Source organism: Nestor notabilis, unplaced genomic scaffold (assembly GCF_000696875.1).
Source record: "Nestor notabilis isolate BGI_N333 unplaced genomic scaffold, ASM69687v1 scaffold5497, whole genome shotgun sequence".
NCBI classification, from domain to species: domain Eukaryota; kingdom Metazoa; phylum Chordata; class Aves; order Psittaciformes; family Psittacidae; genus Nestor; species Nestor notabilis.
The window spans coordinates 34,461-58,190 of record NW_009934991.1 but is presented as its reverse complement, the minus strand read 5'-3'; the positions used below and the strand labels follow the sequence as shown (position 1 = coordinate 58,190).

General features: G+C 38.7%; 1 protein-coding gene across 1 annotated transcript in view; it reads right to left on the bottom strand.

Annotated features, from left to right (window-relative positions):
- Positions 1-23,730, bottom strand: part of DISC1 (disrupted in schizophrenia 1) — an 89,260-nt gene that overhangs the window by 33,317 nt on the left and 32,213 nt on the right. The window contains exons 4-5 of the mRNA XM_010017598.1: positions 6,059-6,209; positions 2,554-2,683 (exon numbers count right to left, since the gene is read on the bottom strand). Of these exons, the coding sequence (XP_010015900.1) occupies positions 2,554-2,683; positions 6,059-6,209 (281 nt within the window). The remainder of the gene's footprint in view (positions 1-2,553; positions 2,684-6,058; positions 6,210-23,730) is intronic.

The window sequence follows — 23,730 nt, the reverse complement described above, 5'->3', positions numbered from 1 at the left end:
GAATCCAGAAAAGGAGGCATGTTCATATAATTAAAGACTCTCATAAAGCATACATACTATGCACAGGTAGCCAACTTAAGCATTTCTTTGCTTTTTGAGTGTTTTGCTTTCAAACCTTAACATTACTTTAATATTTTCAGTATATTTTAAGTGAAATTTAGTTCTTTAATTGTGATTTTTGTCAACAAACATACTTTCAGGTTTGCTGCATTGCAACAAGCTCCCCGAGTATCACTTAAAATTACAAGAAACAATCCTAGCATTTTAAGAGGTTGACTGGCTCCAAAAATTCAACTTGTATTAGTACTGGCACACTAAATTCATCAATTATTTTCCTCCTTTTTGGCCTTAGATTCAGTGACAAGAGAACAGAGTGGCCCATGTTTCAACCCACAGGCATTTGTCTAGGACAGAAAGGTCAGCAGGCCAAAACCATCAGTTTTGTTTCTTTCAGTCTCAAATTAGGCTTTTAGAGTGCACAAAGGACAATTCTGTCTCTGTGTTACCAGTTTGGGAATACTGCCAAAATCTTCACAGGCCCTACTTAATACAAAGACCTTCATACTCTGTAAAAATGTAGTAATTGCAATCACTGCAATAAGCAACCTACATGGGAACAGAAAGGGAGATAAACAGAATTTGGTTTTACAAACACATTTTCAGTACTGAAATGTTTTTACAACATAAATAGACATCAGAAGCACACAATCTGCATTCACAGAGAGAAAGCTGTTTTGCTCAGGAATAGTTCACAGGCATTCTTGGGAGAATGGAAATTTTAGTCAGTAACCTGGAATTCTTCTGCCTTCTTTTCCAGAAATGCCAAGAAGCCTTTAATGAGTTCTTGGTAAGCCTCCAGGGATAGATAAAGAGGACTTGGAAGTCACAGCATAAAGCAGCAGCTGATATTCAGCTCACTAAACATAAACTGGAGTTGTATTTTGTGGATTTGAGTTTAAACTGAGATTTCTATAACGTGACAGCTATTCCGTACTGATTGTAAACCTCCAGCTTCACTTACGGGCTGGTATTCTCCATGAAGCACAGATTACAGTAGAAACATCAATATGTAAATTTTAGATACTGTCACAAGCTCTCCAATCCCTGAAGACAAAATGCAGAACCAACAGGAAAGAGAGTAGAAGGAAAAAGAAAGGAAAGTAAGGCTGAGTAGGGGATGAAAAGAAAAAAAAAAAAAAAAAAAAAAACCAGAAAACCAACCAACCAACAAAAACCCCACAACAACAATGATGTCTTCAGATCATACGACATTTTGGGCAGAAGCAATCCTTAAGGGATGCTTGGGAGCCACCAAATGTCACAGGTCAGCCTTCTTCTCCAGAACCTCAAATTCATGGTAATTTTGATCAAATGCTCATAAACAGCATACCTGTGTAACGATGTGACTAATTTATACTCACATAAATTCAGTATAACTACATAGGAATAAAGATTGACCTGGAGCAAGTACAAAAACATTGCCTGGAGTGGAGACTTAACTACAGCAGTTTTCATTTAAATGTCTCGACATAGCTGGCTAGATGTCTAGATTATTAAAAAATAACCTTTCTGGACACCGATAATGTTGAACTATACTATGCCTCCTCTTATATGTTGATGAAATAAATTAAACAGTACAAAGGTGAAGACTAGGATAGAAAAGACATTTCTTCATCTAAGTAAGATTTTGCAATGGCCAATAGGTATTTCGCTCTAATTCTTTCTGGTTTTCATATATATATTTGTATGTATACAAATAAACAGATGATTATACTATCAGATCCACCAAAGGAAGAAAAGTATCAAAAATAATAAGATTTCAAGACAAGACCACAAGAAAAAAAAAAAAAAAATAAAACCAGACCAACTAGCTCTCTAAAATGTCACATTGACAAGTATGATTGCCAAGGTTTAAAAGGAGGTGGAGCAAAGACTTGCACTAACCAGTAAATTGGGATTTTTTGAAGGACAGTGAAAGGAGCTAAATTTTGCAGAAAAGACTTACAGATTTAAAATTGGACAGAAGCCATCTTAAAAGCATTCCATTTGCCAAACTACCGCATTGTGACATCACATGTCAGTGTAAAGTTATTGTTGGCAAATGCTAACGCAGCTCCATGATGATTCCTTCAATCCTTATGAAATGCATCAATCATCTTTCAGGAACAAAAGCTGGTAAATCATGTATCTACAGTCAATTCTAACCAGAATCAGACGAACACTTTTTGTCTTTGAATAAAACCTTCTGGAGATCAGTGAAATATTAAAATGGCAAATTAGAACATGAAGAGCACACTTTAAAAGATAAGGAGGAAAGTTAAAGCATGCACACAAGCCACCAAGCCTTGCAGTTCTGCTTCTCCATAATGAGATTAACACAGCTCCTGTGGCTGCCATCTCCAATCATCACTTAGATTATCAACTGGACTAAAGCCAAGGCTCTAATTGCTGCACAGAAGCAAAGTCACTATTACAATAAATGTACTGAATTCTGTGTGACAGCTTACAAGCTTTTCCCCACACAGCATTGGATCTTTAGAGCAGTCCTGTTACCTGTAGCCATTTCTTTTCTTGAAAAAGCTGGTTTCGTTTTGTGGCTGAAACCTGCATCCTCTCCTGATAAGTAGATCTCAAAAGTTTATGATCGTTTTCATGCCAAAGTTGCATTTCTTCATTTCTAACCCTTTGGAAAGATGAAAAATGCTAAAAATTAGCATTATTGCCAAGTATCAATGTCTCAAAGACTATACAGATCAGAATGTTACATGTTACCTTCAGAGTCATAACACTCCACCACCAGAATGATTACATCTTAAATGGATATAGTTAGAGAACAAGAGATTTTTCCTTGGCATATCTTCCTTTATTATATCAAACATTTACACTGTTTTTACAACACGCTGAAGAAGGAAAAAGGAAAACTTGTATAGCTTCAGGCTTCCCCCAGCTTTTTCATATTTCAGAAATTTATCCATCACTGCCTTGAAAGAGACAAAACTAAGGCATGTAATTTCCATCAATACAGAGAAAAATCTCTCTTAGACAGAAGTTTAGAAACTTGCCAAAGCCATTTTTGCAGCTTCTGACAGCTTTGTGGAGACTACATTAGAGATCATCTGGAGTGTTTGCTTCACAATGCCAAATTTTACTTCTCTCCTGCACAGCAAGTTCTTTCAAAATTGCAGTCAGTGGGATTCCTCACAGTGGCCAGTACAACCCTCAGCTGTAAATCTTTGCATGATTGGACCCCAAGGTAATCAGTACACTACATTAAGTGTCAAGTCTATAATCAGCCTCTCAAAATGCACCTGCAAACAATGCAAACCTTTCATCTTGCATGTTCCTGCATAAGGGCATATGCGCTTGCAAAGCCAATTGTATTTCTGTGTCCATCTCTATAGATACAAGTGCATTAACGTATAAAGGGTACAGATGCATTTCAAGATCTTGGGGTTTTCTTTAATTAAAAAAAAAAAAACAAAAAACCAGACAAAAAAAAAAAAACACCTTGCTATGTCTCAACGAATATTTTTGAAGCACGATTTCACGGTAACCATGCAAAGCAAATACATCCATGCCGCACACAAAACATACATCACAAGTCTGGTTTAAGCATGATTAATCACACAATTATGATCTCAGTACACAGCTGTTTAACAAGTGTGTAAACACTAAGAGGTTCCTGTCTCTTCTGCAGGACCATCAGAAGACACACATGCTTTACTCCCTTTCTATGGGCTGAAGAATGTACTGAAAAGGCAAAATAAAACACTGGTGCTAAAATAAATGACATTAATATTTAAAGCAAATAGACATCATGACAGTGTTACTTTATTTCTGTAATAACAAAACAGCTGAAAGGGACACCTGCATTGTGAGGTGCTAGGCCATCACTGTATTTGTGCCTTACAATCATTACAGGTTGCTGTGGCTCCAGCCAGCCACACTTCCCAGCAGTTCTGAAGCCACCTTCTTTTAGCAAGATCTGCATGCCATAGAGATTTCCCAGCAGCTGGTCAAAATTTAAGAAACATTCCACAGTAAACATAGATTATTCTCAGAAACTTTTTGTAAATCACTGTACATCTGCCCACTTGGTACTGAGGAAACAAGAACAAGATCTCTCTGATCTCATGTAACCTGGGTGATTGCAAGAACCCAGGTTTAGCTTGGGTAATGTTCCTAAGCTAAACATAACCAAACCTGTCTCCTACCACCTGCCCCCAATATCCCATGGTAACACTGAATACATTCACCTGAAAACTGATAATTTAATCAAGTAAAACAAAACCAGGTCATGAATTTCAGTCTCATGTATTGAACAAATAACCTGCCATACACAGTTTTATTTAAAAAGTTCTTTATTTGCAAAGAGATGAGGCTGGCCTGACTACTGTGAAACTGCAATGATTTGGTCATATGGGGCTAGCCTCATCATCTTTCTAATTCTCCACTGAAAAAAGAAATCTTGGGTATATTGGTTTTGTTCAGATTCAGAATCAAAATAAAAACTGAAGCCTACAAATTTTTCATGAAGAATTGGTCATGTTTTCAGCCTTGTACTATCTACAAATACTGTTGGAACAGAAAGATTTTAAACACTCGTATTGAAGACAAAGGGCAGGCTTGCTGCATCAACAAGAGAGTCAGACCATAAACAAAGCAGTATGAAAGGCTTCAAGAATCAAGCAAGAAAAAGAAAGGGTGTCGCAACAACAGTCAAACTCAAGCTCAAAGAAAGGAGCATGCACAGGACACGAAAGTGAAGAGGATATTCATCTGACCCTGAAGAATGGCACTGCTCTCAGACCTGTGCAAACAGAAGAGTTACAGATATAATCAAAGAACAGCACTAGTTTCACAAATGTATATATTATTTATCCTGTATGTTATTATACAAAAAATATTATATATACATTATATAAGAAAAAATAAGCAGACTATGTATTCAAGGATGCTTCAGTGACTCAATTTTATGACAACAAAGACAACACCACCACTAAAGCCAAAATCATTATAAAGCAAACACATCTTAATGACAAAATACAAGCTGTTGTACCCTAAATCATTAAGAAATGGCAAAATAGCTTCCTAGGGCCTCAGAAGGTAGAAGCAAACAACTCTGAATGCATGCAGTTTGTTTCAAACCTGTCTTATTCCTAAATACTATAGAGACTAAAAATACCCTTAAAAGTCTCAAATTCAACAATGAAATCCTATTATCTATACTGGTTTTATCTAATTTTCAAGTATATCAAAAACACCCATAATGTATTGACTAGCACACTGAAGCCTTTATACATACAAGCTGCCAGAAAACAAAAGATTTTTTTTTTCTTTTGTGCATTTAAGAATAGCTCCCGATATCTATGAAGAATCTTCTTGCTTCTAACAACAGTAACCAGTAGCATAGCTGAAGACCGACCTAGAAATAGAGAACTTTTTCTTCCTAAGCTAACTACCTCCCTTGGGTCATCCAATGCATTTCACATTCCCCCAGTCTTTGAAGCTGTTATCTGTTCAAGGAAAGGTTGAGAATTTATTTTTGTGACTTTGTACAGTGCTGAGCACATTACTGCCACCTAACAAGTGATGCATAAAAAGAAGCTCCCGAAGAACTATTCATATTTAAAAAGAAAAATAAAATCTGTTTTTACTTTAGATTTAAATATCCTTTCATTGCTTGAAAAGGAGCATCAGAATTAACTCCACAGGGAACCATTGCTCAAGCTGCCTTGCTGTGTATGCTCAAGATGCTATGTCAAAAATTCAATCCCATTCCCATTCAGCATAAGTGAGACAAGTTCCATTTAATTCACCAGTTTGACATGATCAATGTTTTTCAGAGCAATTCTAAAAGAACTGTAGAAATAAAAAATAAATAAATAAATTTTAAAAAAAGGAAAAAAGGAGGGCAGGGGAGATTTTCATAAACAAGTCCCATATTGATATGTTAGAACATCCTTAAAACTCTTTATTAGAATTATTCATGAATTGTATTCTGTACTTAGAGAAAACAGAAGCATCATTCTACATAATAAGGAATCAACAAACTTACCGATGATCAGCAGCCCAGTGCAACGCTGCTTGAACTTGGGTAACAAACCGATCCAAAAAACTGCTAACTGAAGGATGCCTTGAAGGAAGCTGAAATTTTAAAGAATTTTTCTCTTTCTCCAGTTCTTCCAGTTTCTGTCTAAATTTATCAGCTAGAAATAAAAAAAAAAAAATAAAATAAAATGAAAAATTAAACCACGACACCACACACAAAACAAAAGGAAAAAAAAATTTACTCATCAGTGACAAAAAGGTTCCATTTTACCTGAAGAAGAAATAAAGGTCAATCAACAAAAAGTAAAATCCACCTCACAGGCAGTTCTTCTCCTTTTGATAAAACATATCAGTGTTTTTACCCAAGGATGAATTACTAAGACTACAATGGAAAACATCAGACAAGCAGGATGCTAAGCTGCTTCTACAACAAGGACAAAACTGCAGGCTTCTCAGCACTTTCACAGAGTTTTAATTTGGTAAGGCTTCAAAGAATTGGCTCAAAGTTATAATCTGTGCTCTTTTCCTGGAGTAACAGCTCTGGATTCAATTCTAAGGAAACTACTCTTAACTGTTCCAGTTTTAAAACAGTCTTAGAAGGCAGTTACACATTTAAAGTCTGACCCTTTAATAAACTGCATTGTTATTAGGTCAAGAACTGAAGAACCACATACGATATCTCAGCAATATATTTCAGCAGAAAATGCACATGAAATTATAGCATTTAAACAATTATACCATTCCAGGCTCTCCTGAATTATGCTTTTATCATCCAACAAAAAGATTTACTTTAAACTTTAAATAAAAGAAACAGTGGTCCTTAAGACATTACTTTGACTCTACCATAACTATAAATTTCTTAAACCGTTCTCTATGTAGGTCAGTTCTTTCCTTTCTTTCCCTGTGTAGAAATCACAGGAACACAGTTCCAATTACAAATTATTATTTCTGGTACATATATTCTCTAAAGTGCCAGTATATTAGCAAAAATCACATCCATGACAGATAAGAAGCCTAGCTGGTCCAAGCCAGAACACCTTTGATGATAACATTAGTCAAATCAGAGAGAGTTGAGCTAGCCTGCAAATGGAAAGCCTTTACAGCTAGTACTTCCCCCACAACCTCACTGCCTATTCTGCACGATTAGCATTCCTTCCTTCCTGACATTTCACTACAGCATGTTACTGTCATACATCTGTGCATGCTTTTTACCGCTTATTTTCTTTATTCTCAAAGGGGTTTTAAGAAGAGGGGTTGTTTACATTTGCTAGTTTAGTGAAATGACCCATTTTTACAATAATCTATCATTCATACTGATCTCCTTTCTGCTTCTGTGCTGATGGGGTGGAATAAAGACACAGACCGTACTAATGAGACTAGATCTTCTCCCTGGGGCAGCAGACTGTTCCAGGGTAGTTAAACTCCTGTTGTTATTATTATTAGGGTGCAAAATGCTGCCAGAAGGCTCCAGCCAAAATGATCACCATGCAAGGTACTGCAGGGTCCAGGCCTTGCCCCAGCAGCCACACATACACATGTGCATTCTCTTCCTGCAAAAGAGAAACACGTTTTCAGCAGTGAGGTTGAACTACATCTGTGGTGCATTTTTCAGGGACCACAGCTGTCCAATCCCTACCATGACAAGGAAACTGGAATTTGGGCCCAGATGAAGCTCCCTAGCCCATACTTTGACCAGAAGAACATATCAGCATTTGTAATATGCATAGAATTTCAAAGACAGCCATCAAAAATATCACTGTTAAAAACACAAAAGTAAGAGTTGGATTGTGACCAATGACCACTGAATGCCAAAACACATAGAAACACCTCCTTTTATTCTTAACTATCCACCAACAGGCTCTGTGTGTTAAGTAAGCAGCAGTTGAGAAAGCAGATAACTCTCTACAGCCATTTAACATTTTCACTGTTCTCTGACATACTTATTCTTATACTATGTTTGTGCGTCCAGTTGTTTCATCATTCTATTCTACCCATCCTGGCCCTAGAAACAGGCTATTTTGGGAAGGAAAACAGATGAGGGGATCCACCTGCCACTTCATTCTCTCTCTCATTAATTCTTGGCTATGTCCTGCTTTATACATTCCAATCTACACAGTACTCAATTAGTTTCTACTAACAGATGTTTCTAAATAATTTGTTCCACTGGCATTTTATAAGTACTAATGCTGGCCATATCCACTTGTCACCTCTCAGCACTAAATGACTTTTTTTATCCTTTCAGCATTGCAGTTAGGGGTTATGTCTCAAGAGACTTCAGCACCACTGAGCTGAACACTGCAGCACATGGCTTTTAGTCTCCTCTCCTGGAAAGGTTGACCTGGCTGATGTCTTCTGTGAGTGGAGAGATCAAGGCTCCTCAGTGCCAGCTGCAGAAAGCCATGCAAATAAGGCTCATCTCAGTCCAGCTTTCAGTGTTGCAGCTCAAGAGACAGCTGGGTCAAGCAGAAGTAATGGAAGTGATCAGAAGCCTAGCGAACAGAATTTAAAAACCATGGCAAGAAGCAGGGTTCCCTGATCTAGTGGAGATAAAGACTAAAGGAAGTAACTTTCAGTACTATTACATAGCAAGAAGCTGCAAAAGAAATTGGTAATACAGTGCTTTTCACCTTTCCTCAGAACTTGGGTCCTCAATAACAAACCTGAGTTGTAGTAAAGGAGATGAGAAAAAAACATTATGTGTAGTAAAGCACTAAAACTAACTGCTTGGGATAGACAGGAAATCTCCACCACTGCTGGTTTTCAGGTCAAACATCTCTCAGGAATAGCTCTGGCATAGTTTCTAAGGTTAAGCCAGCAAGATCAAATGTGTTATCCCGAGATGATCCCTTCCCACCCTCTTTTCCACTATTTTTCAGCCAAAAAGCAGGCACAGAAGGCCTTTGCTATAAGCCATCAGACTCAAGGACATCACTTTCTTCTACCTCAATTTTAGTCTTCTGAGCATGTGATTCCAACACAGAAAAGACCTTCACAGGATCCCAGAGCTCACAGATGGACTGAGATACCGAAAGAAACCACACACACCCAGATACCTCCATCACACTCAAAGACTTAATACTTTATTGCTCTGTCCCACACTTCACCTCAAGTCATTTAATAAACAACTTACATGAAAAAAAGCAACCCTCCATTTGAAGTTCTTACATGAAGGAACTTAGTGTATTCAGCAATGAAGGAACTTACTGTATTCAGTACATACTGTTTTACAGACAAGCATCTGGAATAAGGCTTAATTCTCTTAAACAGCCTTTTATTTCACTACATTCTGTTGCCAGCTGCCTTCTGTCAGTCCTACAGATACTCTAGACAAAGCTTCTGCTTCAGAGAATCATAGAATGGTTTGGGTTGGAACGGACCATAACGCTTGTCTAGTTCCAACCCCCTGCCATGGACAGAGGCACCTTCCACTAGACCAAGTTGCTCCAAGCCCTGTCTAGCCTGGCCTTAAATACTTCCAGGGATGGGGCATCCACCCCTTCTCTGGACAATCTGTGCCAGCATCTCACCACCCTGATAGCAAAGAATTTCTTCCTAATATCTAATCTAAACTACCCTCTATCAGTTTAAAGCCACTCTTCCTTGTCCTGCCACTACATTCCCTTGTAAAAAGTCCCTCTCTACTTCAGTGTAAACAGCAAGAGTTAACCCTTAAATTATCCCCCATCCCAATCCATTACTGCCTTGTGCATCTCAAAAATTGCATTCAAACTAAAGTCAACCCAGAATACAGGCCTGGAAGATGCTGACTAACTGCTAGTTTCAATTAAACAGCAGTAAGGGAACTGCACTGTCTCCAGAGAACATGTTTTGTAATAGCTTTGAGCAAAGGAAGCAATTTACATAATTTTTAATTGACCATATGAGAACATCTGGCTACCTCTCTACTTTATACATATTCTGATACATATTTTTCCCTGTAAGACAAGGTTCACTTTATCAGAACTATTTATCATCATTTAAAAAACATCTAAGAAAATCATCACAGTAAGGGTAGAACCTCATTTGCTACATACTGCATATATTTACATTTATTTATGCCTGTTCTTTGCTGATAGGTGCGCAAAGATGATCAATCCTGCTATTCTACAAATTGCTGGACATTAAAAAAGAAAAAGCATTTCTTCAGCTAGTTCAACTAGAGAGTTCTCTTTTCTCACGCTATCAATGTTTTTGGTCTCCAAAATATACTACAGCAGAAAATTTCAAAATGGAGTGATGAATTATTTGAACACTTACCCTATTGGCAATTTTAAACCTCAAGTCTGACCATCTTATTAGCTGTTTCCTTTTGTTATTTTTTCTCCTTGTAAATAAAAACGAAAGAAAGAAAAAACCCAACAACATTCCTTTTTCACTTTCCCTGCATATTAATAACTTTGACATCATCATGTTCAAATTGCATCATTCATTTTCCAGGACAGAGAGACATATTAGCTAAAGCAATGCTAGAAAGGCTACAAAGTGGGGAGTCTAATGTGGAGCCTGAATACATGACTGAAATGCAGCTGGAGAATAGACTGGTAAGCAAGGTGTCTACAGCCCAATTACTAGCATTGGCCTCCTGCAAAATTACTTGCAGGAGAACATGCAGATCAATTAATATCCAAATGTGACATGTGAAGACATATACTGTGATAAGAACTGAAGGCATTACAAGCAACTGGAGTATACATGTGCTCTTACTTTAAGGTTAAAATAATTAACCATTTAACAGTACCAAAAAGATACACAGTAGAAGATACTCAACTCCATGCAAGTCCTAACATGTGGATACATGTAAAAGCAAGCTTCAGATCAAAATTGGGTGGTTGAGCAGCTAGCCCTTACCATGTGCTGTCTGGTCACAGGTACAGAGAGCAAAGCCTTTTCTACCTTCCATTCAGCCCTGCATACGGAAACCTTCAAAATAAACCCAGTGCAGAGTCAAACTGCACACCTGGGCATGGCTGGCTCCATGGAGGTGTAGGGACACTGGAAAAGCCTGCTGAAGCAACGGGAGCAGCAGCTGTACCACAGAACTATGCCCACTCTACTGACTATGTGGACTAAAAAGACCACATCTGCAGAGCAGGACAGTTCAGTACTGAGGCCCCAACATCTGCAGTTCAGAGGGTCTTACTTCAGAGTAGGTTAAGTGTAGGTCTGTGGACCAAAGGCCAGCTAGTAGTTGGAGTCCCTTGGGTAAACCTCCAGAGCACATCTTCAGACTTTATCCCACCTGAAAGGAAACCAGCCCATGTACTCTAAGACTGCTCTACAATGTAAAGCAAAGCAAACAGGACAATTGGGAGATTCCCTTCAAAGGCTTGCACACCTAATTTTAACTAAGACACTATTTGGGCCAGGGTCCTTGGAACACTTCCAACTGTCAGTGGAAAAAGTAACTCCTAGAAACGCCAGTAAGCGAGGCTAAAGCTTTCCAGACAAAGCTATAATCTGCTGGGTTCCACAGCCAAAATTTCTGTTCAGTTCATAAAAGGCTAGAGCATAATGGCTGCTACAGAAAAGCGCAAATGAAATTACCCAGCTTACCTACCACTTATTATTTTCCATTCAAACTTTATGAAATTTAGCACTCCAGCTGTGCTCCCAAACTATCAAGACTATCTTGAGGAACAGCTAAGCAAACCAAACTCCTGGCTGCTTTGGAGTCAGAAGCAACTGCTACAGAATTCACCTTAAAGCAGGAGGGCCAAAATCTGTACCATGTGCTACAACTCCCATAAGTCTTTGTTTTGTGTGTATTCCTCAGCTGTCTGGCACTCAGCACAGGTGACAAACCCTTCTAATTCCTGCTTTACCCTACTGAGATGCTAGATAAATGTTTGCCTCCAATTCTAGTGCTATTTAAAGTTAAAAGAGTAGTAACCTGAAGAGCACAAGAGAACTGGTCTCATGCATTCCCAGCCAGATTCAAGGCATCACAGCACCCAAAATGCACAGCAATGACCTGGTGTCACATTTGATGTCACAAGCTTCACCTGCTGCAGGTAACATCAATGGGGGGGAAGGAGGGAGAGGAAAACAAGAGGAGGGATGTGGAAGTAGGGAAAACGCCAAAAAAAACCCATAACAAACACAAAAAAGATCCTACTGCAATAAAATTACAATCAACAAATGACAGCCAGAGACAAACGGAGAGGACAAAGCATCAGACATACAATGAAAAAGTTGTACCATAATTTCAGCACACCAGAAGCAGTTTAATCTCCACTGCTCTTAATCTAACATTTGTATTCTAAATTACAGCGTAAACTAACCACTTCCATCATTTTCTAAAGGTTAGAGTAATTACATTTTTTAACTGCTTGACACACATAACAGTTGCTGAAGTAGCAGGCAGTTTTCTGTATCTGGCAACCCCTCATTCATCTCTCTAACTGCACTAAAATAAAGGCACAATCCCATACAGTGTCTGTATACATCTGTAAATTCCTCCAACTGCCACCAGAGTTTTAATGCATAGGCATTTTTTGGAGACATCATTTCTGCTTTAATCAATTTACAATACAAAATAAGCAGTGCCCTGTTGACTGTTTGCTTTTCATAGTCTTTCATAAGCATCAAGCTCCCAATGAAACCACCAAGATGCCTACATTTCCAATAAGACTTTACAATCAAATAGTTTACAGTTACATCAAAAAATACAATAAAAGGAAAAAACAAGCTGATTGCTGGTGCACTTCATTTGATATCAACATTATCCTGCAAGCAGTGCTGACAGTATTGTCACTACATATGAAACGGTACAGAAATAAAGAAAAGCATGTACTGCTGATTCCAGGCTGAATCTGCATTTTAAAAAAAGTAAGGCTGTGCAGCACAATGGCATAGATGTCTATTGTGAATTAAATTCTTAAATTTGAAAAGATCCCTCAAGACAAGGAAGCCAACAGAAACCAATGCAAAGAAACACAGCTCCTTCTTTTGTTGGAGATTGTAGGGGAAGAGCTTGTTTCAGGAATCTCTAAGCCAACATCCGCCATTCTTCACTGCCTCTGAATAAATGCCATGGGTTGACCAGAAGACAGTCCGGTCAATTAACAATGAAACAATGCAATAACCTACAATAATTGTATTATATTTTGAGATACCAGTCATTTTTATAAAGCAAGTTTCTAAATAAAAAGAAATTTAAAAATCCGATGGACTGTATTTGGGCTTTTATATCAAGGATTTTATGACTAGAGACTCAGTCAGATTATGTTGGGATTTTTTACCAGGCTCTATTTAATCACGTACTGTGAACGTAAAGTGCTTCGTTCTAGCTGTCAACAAAGAAAAGCCTCCTTTGTTACTGCCTAACCTGAATATATTGACAATATCATCCTAAAGCACACCATATGAAAGATTATTTTTTTTTTTTTGCAATAGAAGTCCATAACTAGTATAGATAATATAAGAAGTATTCCGCAGAGGTTTATCTTCATGCTTTTAAAAGCCATCTTGCAAAAAAGCACAACAAAGCAGCACAAAGTCTAGGCTAAAACACAGCAATGAGTAGATGTAGAACTGCTTTAAGTTGAAGTTTGAAAGAAAACAGCACAGATTTTAAGATGTGGTGCGTATTAAATTGTGCAATGTTCCCCAAGGACCATAATATGCAAAGAAATTGACTTGCAGTTCTGCCTCAGCCACCAGCACCACCAAAACGCAATTAGACAACATTATCTTCCTTCTGTGACAAGGCCCACTGATGAAAAGGCATCAAATATTCTTCCTTATAAAATGGATATTACCCACAGAGAACTATAAAGAGAATGTAACTACATGCACACAACCCCAAACCAATTGCTCTGAAAACTGCAGTGGGGAAAGCTATGAGAAAACTTGAAGATTTGCTTTAGAAACAAAAAGGGGAGAGAGAAGATATAAGAAGTCTTTGCAGTAACTGAGCTTAAAACAGTACATCCATTCATAATGAATGAGTACCTGGACACCAGAATTTTGGTTTTGGGTGAAGAAAATATTTTTAAGTCCTCTGCATGCTGCCTGCATTCCCCTTCATGTGTTCCCATAATAGCACTCAATTCCAGGTCTTCATTCTCACATTTAACACTCTATATAATCTCAAATATATACATTTTCTTTCTCCTTCCATTGTTCCTTCCTTCTCCCCAGTGCTCTTCAAGAACTAAACATTTACCCTTAAATTAAGCTAATACCCTTCCCAAACTCTCTGAATCAGTAGATGAAAAACCAAAAACTGTTTCAAAACTACTACTTAGTCCAGCCTAGCCACTTTTCAGGTTTCTGCCATCCACTTCTGTTCTAGCATCCAAAGGTTACACTGTTCTCCCTCATCCAGAAAAAGCCATTTCCTGAGAAAACAAGCAACACGAGAGAACAGTTCACATCTGTAATTCATTCTCAGACTACTTTGCCTGCTGTCAGCCAAAATCTATTCACAAGTTTTAAAATTTCATAGAATCATCACAGAGTGCTTTGGGTTGGAAAGGACCTTTAAAGGTCATCTAGTCCAAAAAGCTTAGATGACTTGCTCTTAAGTCCAACATCCTACGTAACAAAGCACTGTAAGAGTATCCTGAAATTCTCCGTTTCCCCATCCTCACCCATCCACCAGTACTTTCACAGAATTTCTTGCGGAATTACCAACAGCTCAAGAGTATTACAGGAAGAAAAACAATAATTAAGAGTTGTTTGATTTCCCTGTAGGGAGCTCACAAAACAATTTATCCATCTGCTCTACGTTGGAAAGACTGATGTGAACACATGAAAGGAATCAATATACAGAGCCTCACCAACATAGGTATATTTTTCTTATTGCTGGTTCCTGTAAGGCTCTCAAAACACTTAATGCTAATCAAAATATCACAGGAGCCTGCAGATCTTAAGCACAGCATTAGAAAAAAAAAAATAAAAGGAAAAAAACCCAAACAGAAGTAGTTGCAGGCATCATCAAGAGAGCACATCTCAGTGGTTTCTTATTATGCATCTACATCTACCAACATCTTCAGACAAAAAAAAAAAAAGAAAACCCAAAAAAAAAGAAAACAAAACAGAAGGGGTACACAGCATGGTTTTCTGGAAAGGGTTCTGTCCATGGCTGTGCCTGGACAACCATGGACAGGCTGTCCTGAGTATTCTCTCATGAGCATGGATTTACAGTGATCTCAAGCTGAATAACCCCATCTCTTTCAGCTTCTAGGTCCTCTGTCTGTAAAAAAGTGGATAGTAACAATTGCTCCATAGGGGCCTCATTAGGCTTAATTAGCTCCTGTGTGAGATCCTCAGATAAAAGGATTGCTGTAATTACACAATCTGAACTGCTTCTTGCATAAGAAACCTTGTATTATCCCTTTCATAATTTGACCTTTTCTTAAAAGTTAGTGCCCTTTTGTTCTTTTACAGGACTCTGTTCCCTATAAAAGACTACTACCTCCTGGAGTCACCTCTTAATTTTCAAATTTCAAGAGCAAATAAAGCCCAGCCTTTCTTTCCTATTTGAACAAAACAGATACTGAGTTGTTCTTTGGGGTTTTTTTTTTAATCATTGTTCCCCTACCTTCCTCCCTTTCACACACACTACTATTTTTCACATTTATTATATTCTTTTAATCCTGGCACTACAGCAGTCCCCACTGTCCAGGCACAGAGCTCCTGGAAGTGTTACAGGCATAGGAACTACTCCTCAAGTACAGAGGGCATTGGGCAGAGCTGTACAGGTTGTCAGCAGAGGGCAGTGGGGAAAAGACCAAAAGGCTCCCTAAGCAACTTCCACAGCCCTTTAACTCTGCTTTGCTCCTCCTTCAGCAAAGCACTTAGGAATGAGACAACATCCCATTGACCACCAAACACAGCCAGAGGCCCAGCTGGATTGCATTCGTACAGGAACAGCAAAGCCCACGCAACAACAGGCACTGCGAAGAGGCACGACCTCCTCCAGCATGCAGATCCACAGAAGAGCCTCTCCATGTCCCAACCAAGAAGGGTGCAGCAGTGTCAAGGCACCTTCACTGGTCTCCGTGCTTCAAGCTATGAGGCTTGAAAATTTTACATACAGGCTCACTGCCTTCTTCCAGCCTGAGCCCATGAAGTTTCACTGCCTCCAGCAGCTTTTCCACCTACTCATCAGAACCTCCTCAGCCTGGAAACTAAAGCTACTAGACTAGTATCTGTATTGACCAAGAGTCAGGTGAGGACAATTAGAACCAGGAGGGAATGAGAAAGAGGAGCAGAACAGAACTCTGACAGGATTTGGCCCGTAGAGACAAGCGCAGGAGCACCTGCTAGAAACCCAGCTTGGTGAGAGAGGTTTGGTATCGCCATACTCTGCAGAAGCAATTCAGAAAAGCAGTTGCCTCAGAAAGGGCAAGGGATTTCCCATTTTGATATGAAGCACATATAAACGGCAGGACTAGATGATCTTTAAGGTCACTTCCAACTCAAACCATTCTGTAATTAAATCTCCTGTACCATGTGTTAACTACAAATGAAAACACTGCAAGAAATAGGTTTTTATTAGCATACAGCTTCACAATAACTAATCTCTACTTTCTTCATGAGTTACAATTAAATAGTATTACTACAGTAGCAGATCCTGTTGTGAATTTCACTCTATGTCAGAATATCCACACCGTTTTACCATAGCTAAATAAACATTTCTAACCAGCTTCCCACCTTGACTCTGTCCAGCAGCACCCCCTACTACTGGAATTGAGTAAATTGTCTTTGAAATAACAAGTAAAGGTTACATTAATATGTCTCAACAGCAACCTCTCTCAAATTTCTTCTCCCTTCCAAATACCCCCTGCAAATGCAACAGAAGATAGCTGAGCTGCTTTTTCCACCCACACCCATTTAGCTCTTTTTTACCCTAACTGGACAGCTTCAGAAGAACTGTGGTAAAATACGTACATCAAACAGATGGCATTTGCTGCTCTTTTATCTGTCCTGCTGCTCAATAGTTTTTAAAAGCCACAATAATTCACTACTTCAATAGTGTCAAATAGATCCTGGGTTCCATTACAACTTTGTCTTCTCCATTTTGTAAGTGGAATTATTTTATTTACAGGAAACATCAGAACCCTCAGACAGGGCAGAAAGAGATATTGGATTACAACAAGATACCCGAGATAACTGACTTCTGTTCTTTGCTTTTCAATTTCTCCTCAAAAAGCACAATCCTCTCCCTGCTTTATTCTGGCAGATCTGAAAAACAACTGGCCTCTGTGCTTCCCATCTGGAACAGTAGGGCAGGGAAGGTTTGGCCCTCCCTTACAGTTCTCTTTACACTATCCACCCTCACCATAGTGTGTGCTCGTAGCTCCCTGTTCCTCCCCACAACCAGAACTATATCTGACCATTATTTCTTTAATATATTAAAAAATTATCAAAGCAGCTATCATGCATATATATATACACACACACACACACATCCACCTTTGGGTGTGTATATTTGTATACACACATATCTTCCCATCCTCATGGGAGACATGTCTTCCTTGCTGTACACTGAAAACGCTTCATTTGACTTATATTCATCTTCCTTTCAGACAGAGGTGTTAAGACAAGAAGCAAGGTTAAAATACAGAAAAACATTGTTATTTGGTTACAGAACAATGAAGGGGGGGAGAGTAAAAATAATAAATTTTACTCTGAAATATCACTATTTGATGACTGGTTTGCTAGAATTTCAGTTAATCAGCGTTCAAACTGCAATTTAGGCAGTGGTCATTTCTAAGCAAGTTCTTCCTTAGTGATGGAAGATATGCAAGTAACTTTTATCATGTTCTTTACTAGAGGCTCCACATTTCAACACATTTCTTCTTCCAAACAATAAGTTCCTGTCAAGTTAGTGTTCTATCAAATCTGTCAATTGCAACTCATTTCGTGCTACAGGACAAGCCGACACATTGCATAAAGGTCAAGTGGAAAAACATCCTTCTACTACATCAGTGTCATAAGTTGGTAAAGGTCACTCTGTCCAGTAATTGTCACTACAGAAAATAACTTTATAGTAATCTACATAATAGAGAAGAGAAAAAAAAAAAAAAAGCAGTTCCTTCATTTACTTTTCCAAGACACAAACTAACATTACTGCCACTGTCTTGCTGCCTATACAGTCTGATGAGAACAGCTTAATCTACAGGCTCTATAGCCTTCAGAAATACAATAAAAATAATACACAAAGTTACATAAGGACAACTTTCCCATAAAACATGAAAATTAAAATGTCAACATTTATTCATAGTAATGCCTTACAACTCTGAAGCTCCAATCACAATAGGAGCTCAGTGGGATACTAAAAAATTCCTAAAATAATATTCTATTAAAACTCCGAAGACTGTAGTATGGCACATGATGATATACTCATTTTATGGACACTTCATCTGAAGCAGACTGAAGTAGCTTGCCTACAGTTAAAATAGCAAAATACCAATATGCTCATGCAGCTTAAACCAAAAAAACCACCCCCAAAAAAACAAAACAAACAAACAAAAAAAACCAACCCACCCCCAACCAAAAAAAAAAAAAAAACCTCCAAAAAAACCCCACCATAAAACACAAAACCCACACAAGGAAATCTGTTGTGTATTATTTCTTTTAGCTCCCTATTCCTGTATAATAATTCATTCTCTCACCAAAACATTTTTCTGCTTCTCCAAAAAGAGGATGTTCCACTAACATTTGGAACATCAACAGTGTGTTGTAAAACAAAAATAACTTATACAAATACAGAAGTTAGCACTAGACCACTTTAAGGCTGGAGCTGAAATCCTAAGGCTAAGTGAGCGACAACCCAGCTTGCATAGATGCATGATCCTCATCATCTGAGGAAGCCTGGGCTGTGTTGTACAATAGTGTAAGAGAAGGGGAAGGAATACGTTCAGGTTCACCTTGTCTCACTGCATCTGTCCAAAAATAATTCATATACAACTCAGCATACTCTCAGTTTCCATTAAAGATTAAAAATTGAACACTAGCATATGAGATCTGGATCCTGCGACATCAAGACAAGTTTGGAAAAAATTTTGCTATTACTGGGAAGAGTAGTAGAAATATTTTACACACTGGACTCTAAATGCAAAAAAACCCAAGAACCTTCCTCACCATAGCATTTAATCAATGCTCTGATGGTTAGCACTGAACATTTGGATTTGCTGCAAAGCTGCTTAGGTCTTAATAGATTTTACACATCAGCTAAGCATAACCAAAAAATTGTGTGTATCCTAAAAAGCTTTAGATTAAGTCAAGAAGAAACAACTTTTTATTAAATTAACAAAAAGTCAACCAGAGACAGCTGCAACTCTGTCCCTAAGCTACAGAATAGACATTAACTACCTGAATGACTCTAGAATGAGGCTAATGGAAATTATAACATCATCAAAAATGGAAATTATAACATCAGACTCAGGCCATCCCATCAATAAATACTGTAAGAGAGACAGTACAGATATTAGAGCCACACACCTCTAAAAACCTTACTGCTCCCTTAAATAAAAAACAAAAAAGAAAAAAAAAAGAAAAAATCTGGCATAACATAGTAACATATAGCTCTTTTCATAGGTTTTCACTTCCACAGGGAAAGGGGGAGGCTGGAAGCTGGCCAAGGGACAGGGTGGCATTCTTCACAGACCTCTTCACTGCCACATGCATGAATGGGAGTGATGTTTGTTTTACCCTCTGGCACATTTCCTAAGTGTGTCAAATTCAACTAGTTATTCAAAGATACTCAATAACAACACTATCAAGACCTTAAAAAGCCATAATGCTTTCTTTGGTGACAAGTACAATGAATGATGGCAGCACCACAATGTGAGGTTAGAAGCAGCTGCAGTAAGGCACATCCAGGAAAAAACAAAATTACTCTCAAAGGTCTTTGCTTTCTAGTTTTCAGTGAAAGACAGGAAACATCATTTTAAAGTCTTTTACTTTAAGGTTAACAAAGCACTGTGTTTGATACATACCCCTTGAGATGTGTATGCTTTAACTGTAACTGCATTAACACAATACCATATATCCCACCACTCTGGAGAATGTCACTTATGTTTTTTTGGAAACTTCATCAGATAGATCCATTACTGTGTAAATAAAATTTGCCCTTGGACAGCTGTCTTCTACCTAAAGAGATGAAAGTTTAAAAATCCATAATCTAAATTTAAACATTCCGATATCCACTGAAATCAGTGGGATTTGCAGGCATACAGCCTATTTCCAGGCTGGAGCACTTACATGAGCCTAAGTTGCGGAAGAAAAATGTTTGAATTTTTTTTTTACAAAGGGCTAAAAGAAAAATTTACAGACAACACCTTATACCTCTCCAAGCACAATCCAGCAGCACACACGTACATACAATAAAACATGGGCACATTAAACCAGCAGAAGAAACAAAAAGTCATGAAGTGACAAGAACTGCCAGACTAGATCAGACTGAGGACCATCCAGAACAGGATCCTGCCTGCAGCAGTGACAACTGGATGTTTCAGCATTTCAAAGGATGGAGAAAAAGGCCTACAGGGGCAGCCCTGACAGCCTCTGGAAGGCTGCACATACTTCTGGTGCCAGGAAATCCTATGGACCAGTTCAGCAGGCTACAGGACTTAGGAGGCTGCCGTACCTTAATGCAATGAGGTACAATAGGCAATGAGTTAAATACATGAAAGAGTACAATAAAAAAATGCAACCAAGTATTTGCATAAAGTTTCAAAGGAAGTAAGAGTTTGAATGTTATTCCTTCAGAAAAATCCTGTAGGATATTTCCATCTGTACAACTACCTTGTCTCCTACATTACATCCCCATTATTGAGCTTCACTGTTGATCAAAAGCCTTTTTTAGTTTTTCAAATAAATTTTATAGTTCTCCCTGATGCTGCAAAATTTGCACTGTTACCTTTCTAACTTACATTCACCTTCCTCCACTGTTATTAGGCAAAAGAATCAACATAAAACTCTCAAAAAGATAGAAATAAAATCTTTTATAAGTAGCAAAAATACGTTGTCTATTTTAGACATTCCTGGTCACTCTATCCAGTTTCAGAAATCTTCCTTTGGGAACCAAAAAAACCATCGTCTGTCCTTCTACTTAACCCAAATCTTTAAATTACTTATTTTCTAGGGAAAGGATTAAGATATTAATATATCCTCTAGCACTAAGGCTTCCTCTCCATTCCTAGCTTGGCTTTATTTTCTTCGCACATAAACAAAACTTTGGCTTATTTACCTAAATCCATTAACAATGAGCCCTAGCTGTGAAATGAGTACAGATATCCTCAAATCCTGGCAAAAAGGATTGGAATGGGATTAAAATCTTGTTGGTAGCTGGCCATGAGGCTCTCATGAGGGCAGAGTGTGAAGCTCACTCAATGTGGTTACACCACATCTTTTTCTTCAGCAAAAGAGAACACAATGTAAAGATCTGCTTGAAAAAGAAATCCCACTGTTCTTCCAAAATGGGAAGCTCTGAAAAGACCAAGGACAAAAAGTGTAGGCAAAGAGCAAGTCAGAAGTACAACCCTGTTCTCCCACTCCCAACAGACCTGGACAGCAAAGGGTAAATTTAATCCAGTCTCTTCCCCTTACACCTTCCTGCCAGAATTTTTCTGCAATCGCACACAGAAGCCTGAAGCCTCAGGAAGGGACAGGGAACTTCACTAAGAGCCAAGGCCTTGCAGAATCTGACCCAAACTATTCAGAGCCAGCAGAACAACAACACACCACCACAGCACAAATCCTTCTTACTAGTATCCAGAGAGCAAAGATTCAAACCACCAGCATCTAATTTTGATGCAAGTAGATATACTACATGAGGCTCCCTCCCATACTAAAGAGGGACATGACCTCCAGCTCCTTTCACACATTTCATACTGTTGTTCCTCAGGCTCCTGCAAATAAAGGAATGCAGGGAAACACTACCTGCTAGGAAAATGTCAGTAACTTTCCAGTCTGGTGACAATTAACTTATTGAGTAAAAGGGACAAGGAAGATGTACTTTGCCATCATACCCACAATCTTGACTTCAGATTACAGGTAAGCAGCAGAATGACTTCTTTGCACCAGCTCAGAGCCTGCAGTCCAGAATGCAGTTACAACCACACGAGATGCAGCACAGCATGCTGCACAATATCCACTAACCCCTCCCCACCCAGGAGACTACAATAAACTGTTGAAGAGAAAATTCAAGCCCTGCTCATCAGGTAATAAACAGAAACAGCAGCAGCCCAGGCTAACAAAGCCTGCTGGCTGAACAAATATGCAAGAAGGGCACAGGAGAGGAAGAACATGCAACTCAAGGGAAGAAAAAAAGATACTTGCCAAGCACCTTCCTAAAACACAAAGTGGAGGGAATAAGATTTACTGCTAGAAGATATCCTAATGTTCTAAGATGCCAGCATGGGAACAGAGGACATCAGAATGGGAGACATGTGAAAGCAAGCTTTTGACTTACAGTCACTGAAGTCCCTTATATCATCCTGTGCACAGGATGCACTCTTCTGCATGCACAATGCCCATGCCTGAAAGACTGGAAATCTTCATTTCTAAAAGAACATCTGCTGGGGCTGAACTTGCACAGTAGAAGCCCTGGCATCTCCTCACCGTCAAAGTTAAGGTGGTAAAGAAATAGCCATTTGTTAGCCCTTTTGCCAAAAAAGAACCCCAAGCAGTGCATTTCTGAATGCACAAATGCAAAACCCTGAAGCACAGGATCCACCTGGCAGATTCATATTTCCCACTGGGGTGACCCTGATAATTAACATTATGGTCATTCCCAGAGATTTGAGCAGCAAGTAGCTGCCTACATTTGGAAGCAGCCGAGCAATAAGGAAGAAAGAGGCCATTTAAATATCAACTGAAAAACAAGCATGGCAAAAGCATCACCTGTGCAAAGACCATGTACAGGCACTACAGCACTGAACACATTATAATGCTGCTAAACGTACCCCAGATCTAGAGGACATTTCTCAACCAGGTACTCAAGGCCAAACTGGAGGAAGCAGGATAGCTGTGAATTTCATGAGAGTTGACGTTGATGAAACACAACTTTTTGACCTTACTCTGAGCTCCCAAGAACATTCTCTGACTAGAAATAAGCACTGCTGCAGCTTCATCCTGATCTTCAAAAGAAATCTGCGGCAGTTAGTTAGTCTTAGCTGAGCAGAATACTAACACCAGGTAAGATGCGGCCTCTGTACCTCTCTTCCGCAAGTTGGATTGGGTTGTTGCTTTCAACTTCTTCACATAGAAAGGGTGGTTGGTATTTTTTGTGACCTTTAGCTGGCCCTAAGTGTCTTCTGTGTACTTGCTTGGAAGCTAAGATGACAGGTTTGTGCACTATACATCACTTCAAAAAAGGCCTCCAACTGTCAGGAGTCAATTGGCCTGCAGATGAGAATTAAAAAAATATCTAGTATTTCACACTGTTTTCTTGATTTTTCCAAAGGTTATCCAATGCACTTTGGTATAGGTAGCCTTTCTGGTTGCCTACCAGGGCTGTATAAATGCTTTCTTTGCTTTCACAGGAGTACTTCAAGAAATTCTGCACCACAGGTAACATTTCTCAGAATCTCTTTTAGGTAGGCACTGGAGATATTGGGAACAATATGTACCACTGCATTACATGACATACACCTTGAACATTAAAAACGGACTTTGGTAATTTTAGGAAGACATACAGCACATCTTTGTAATAGATGGGGA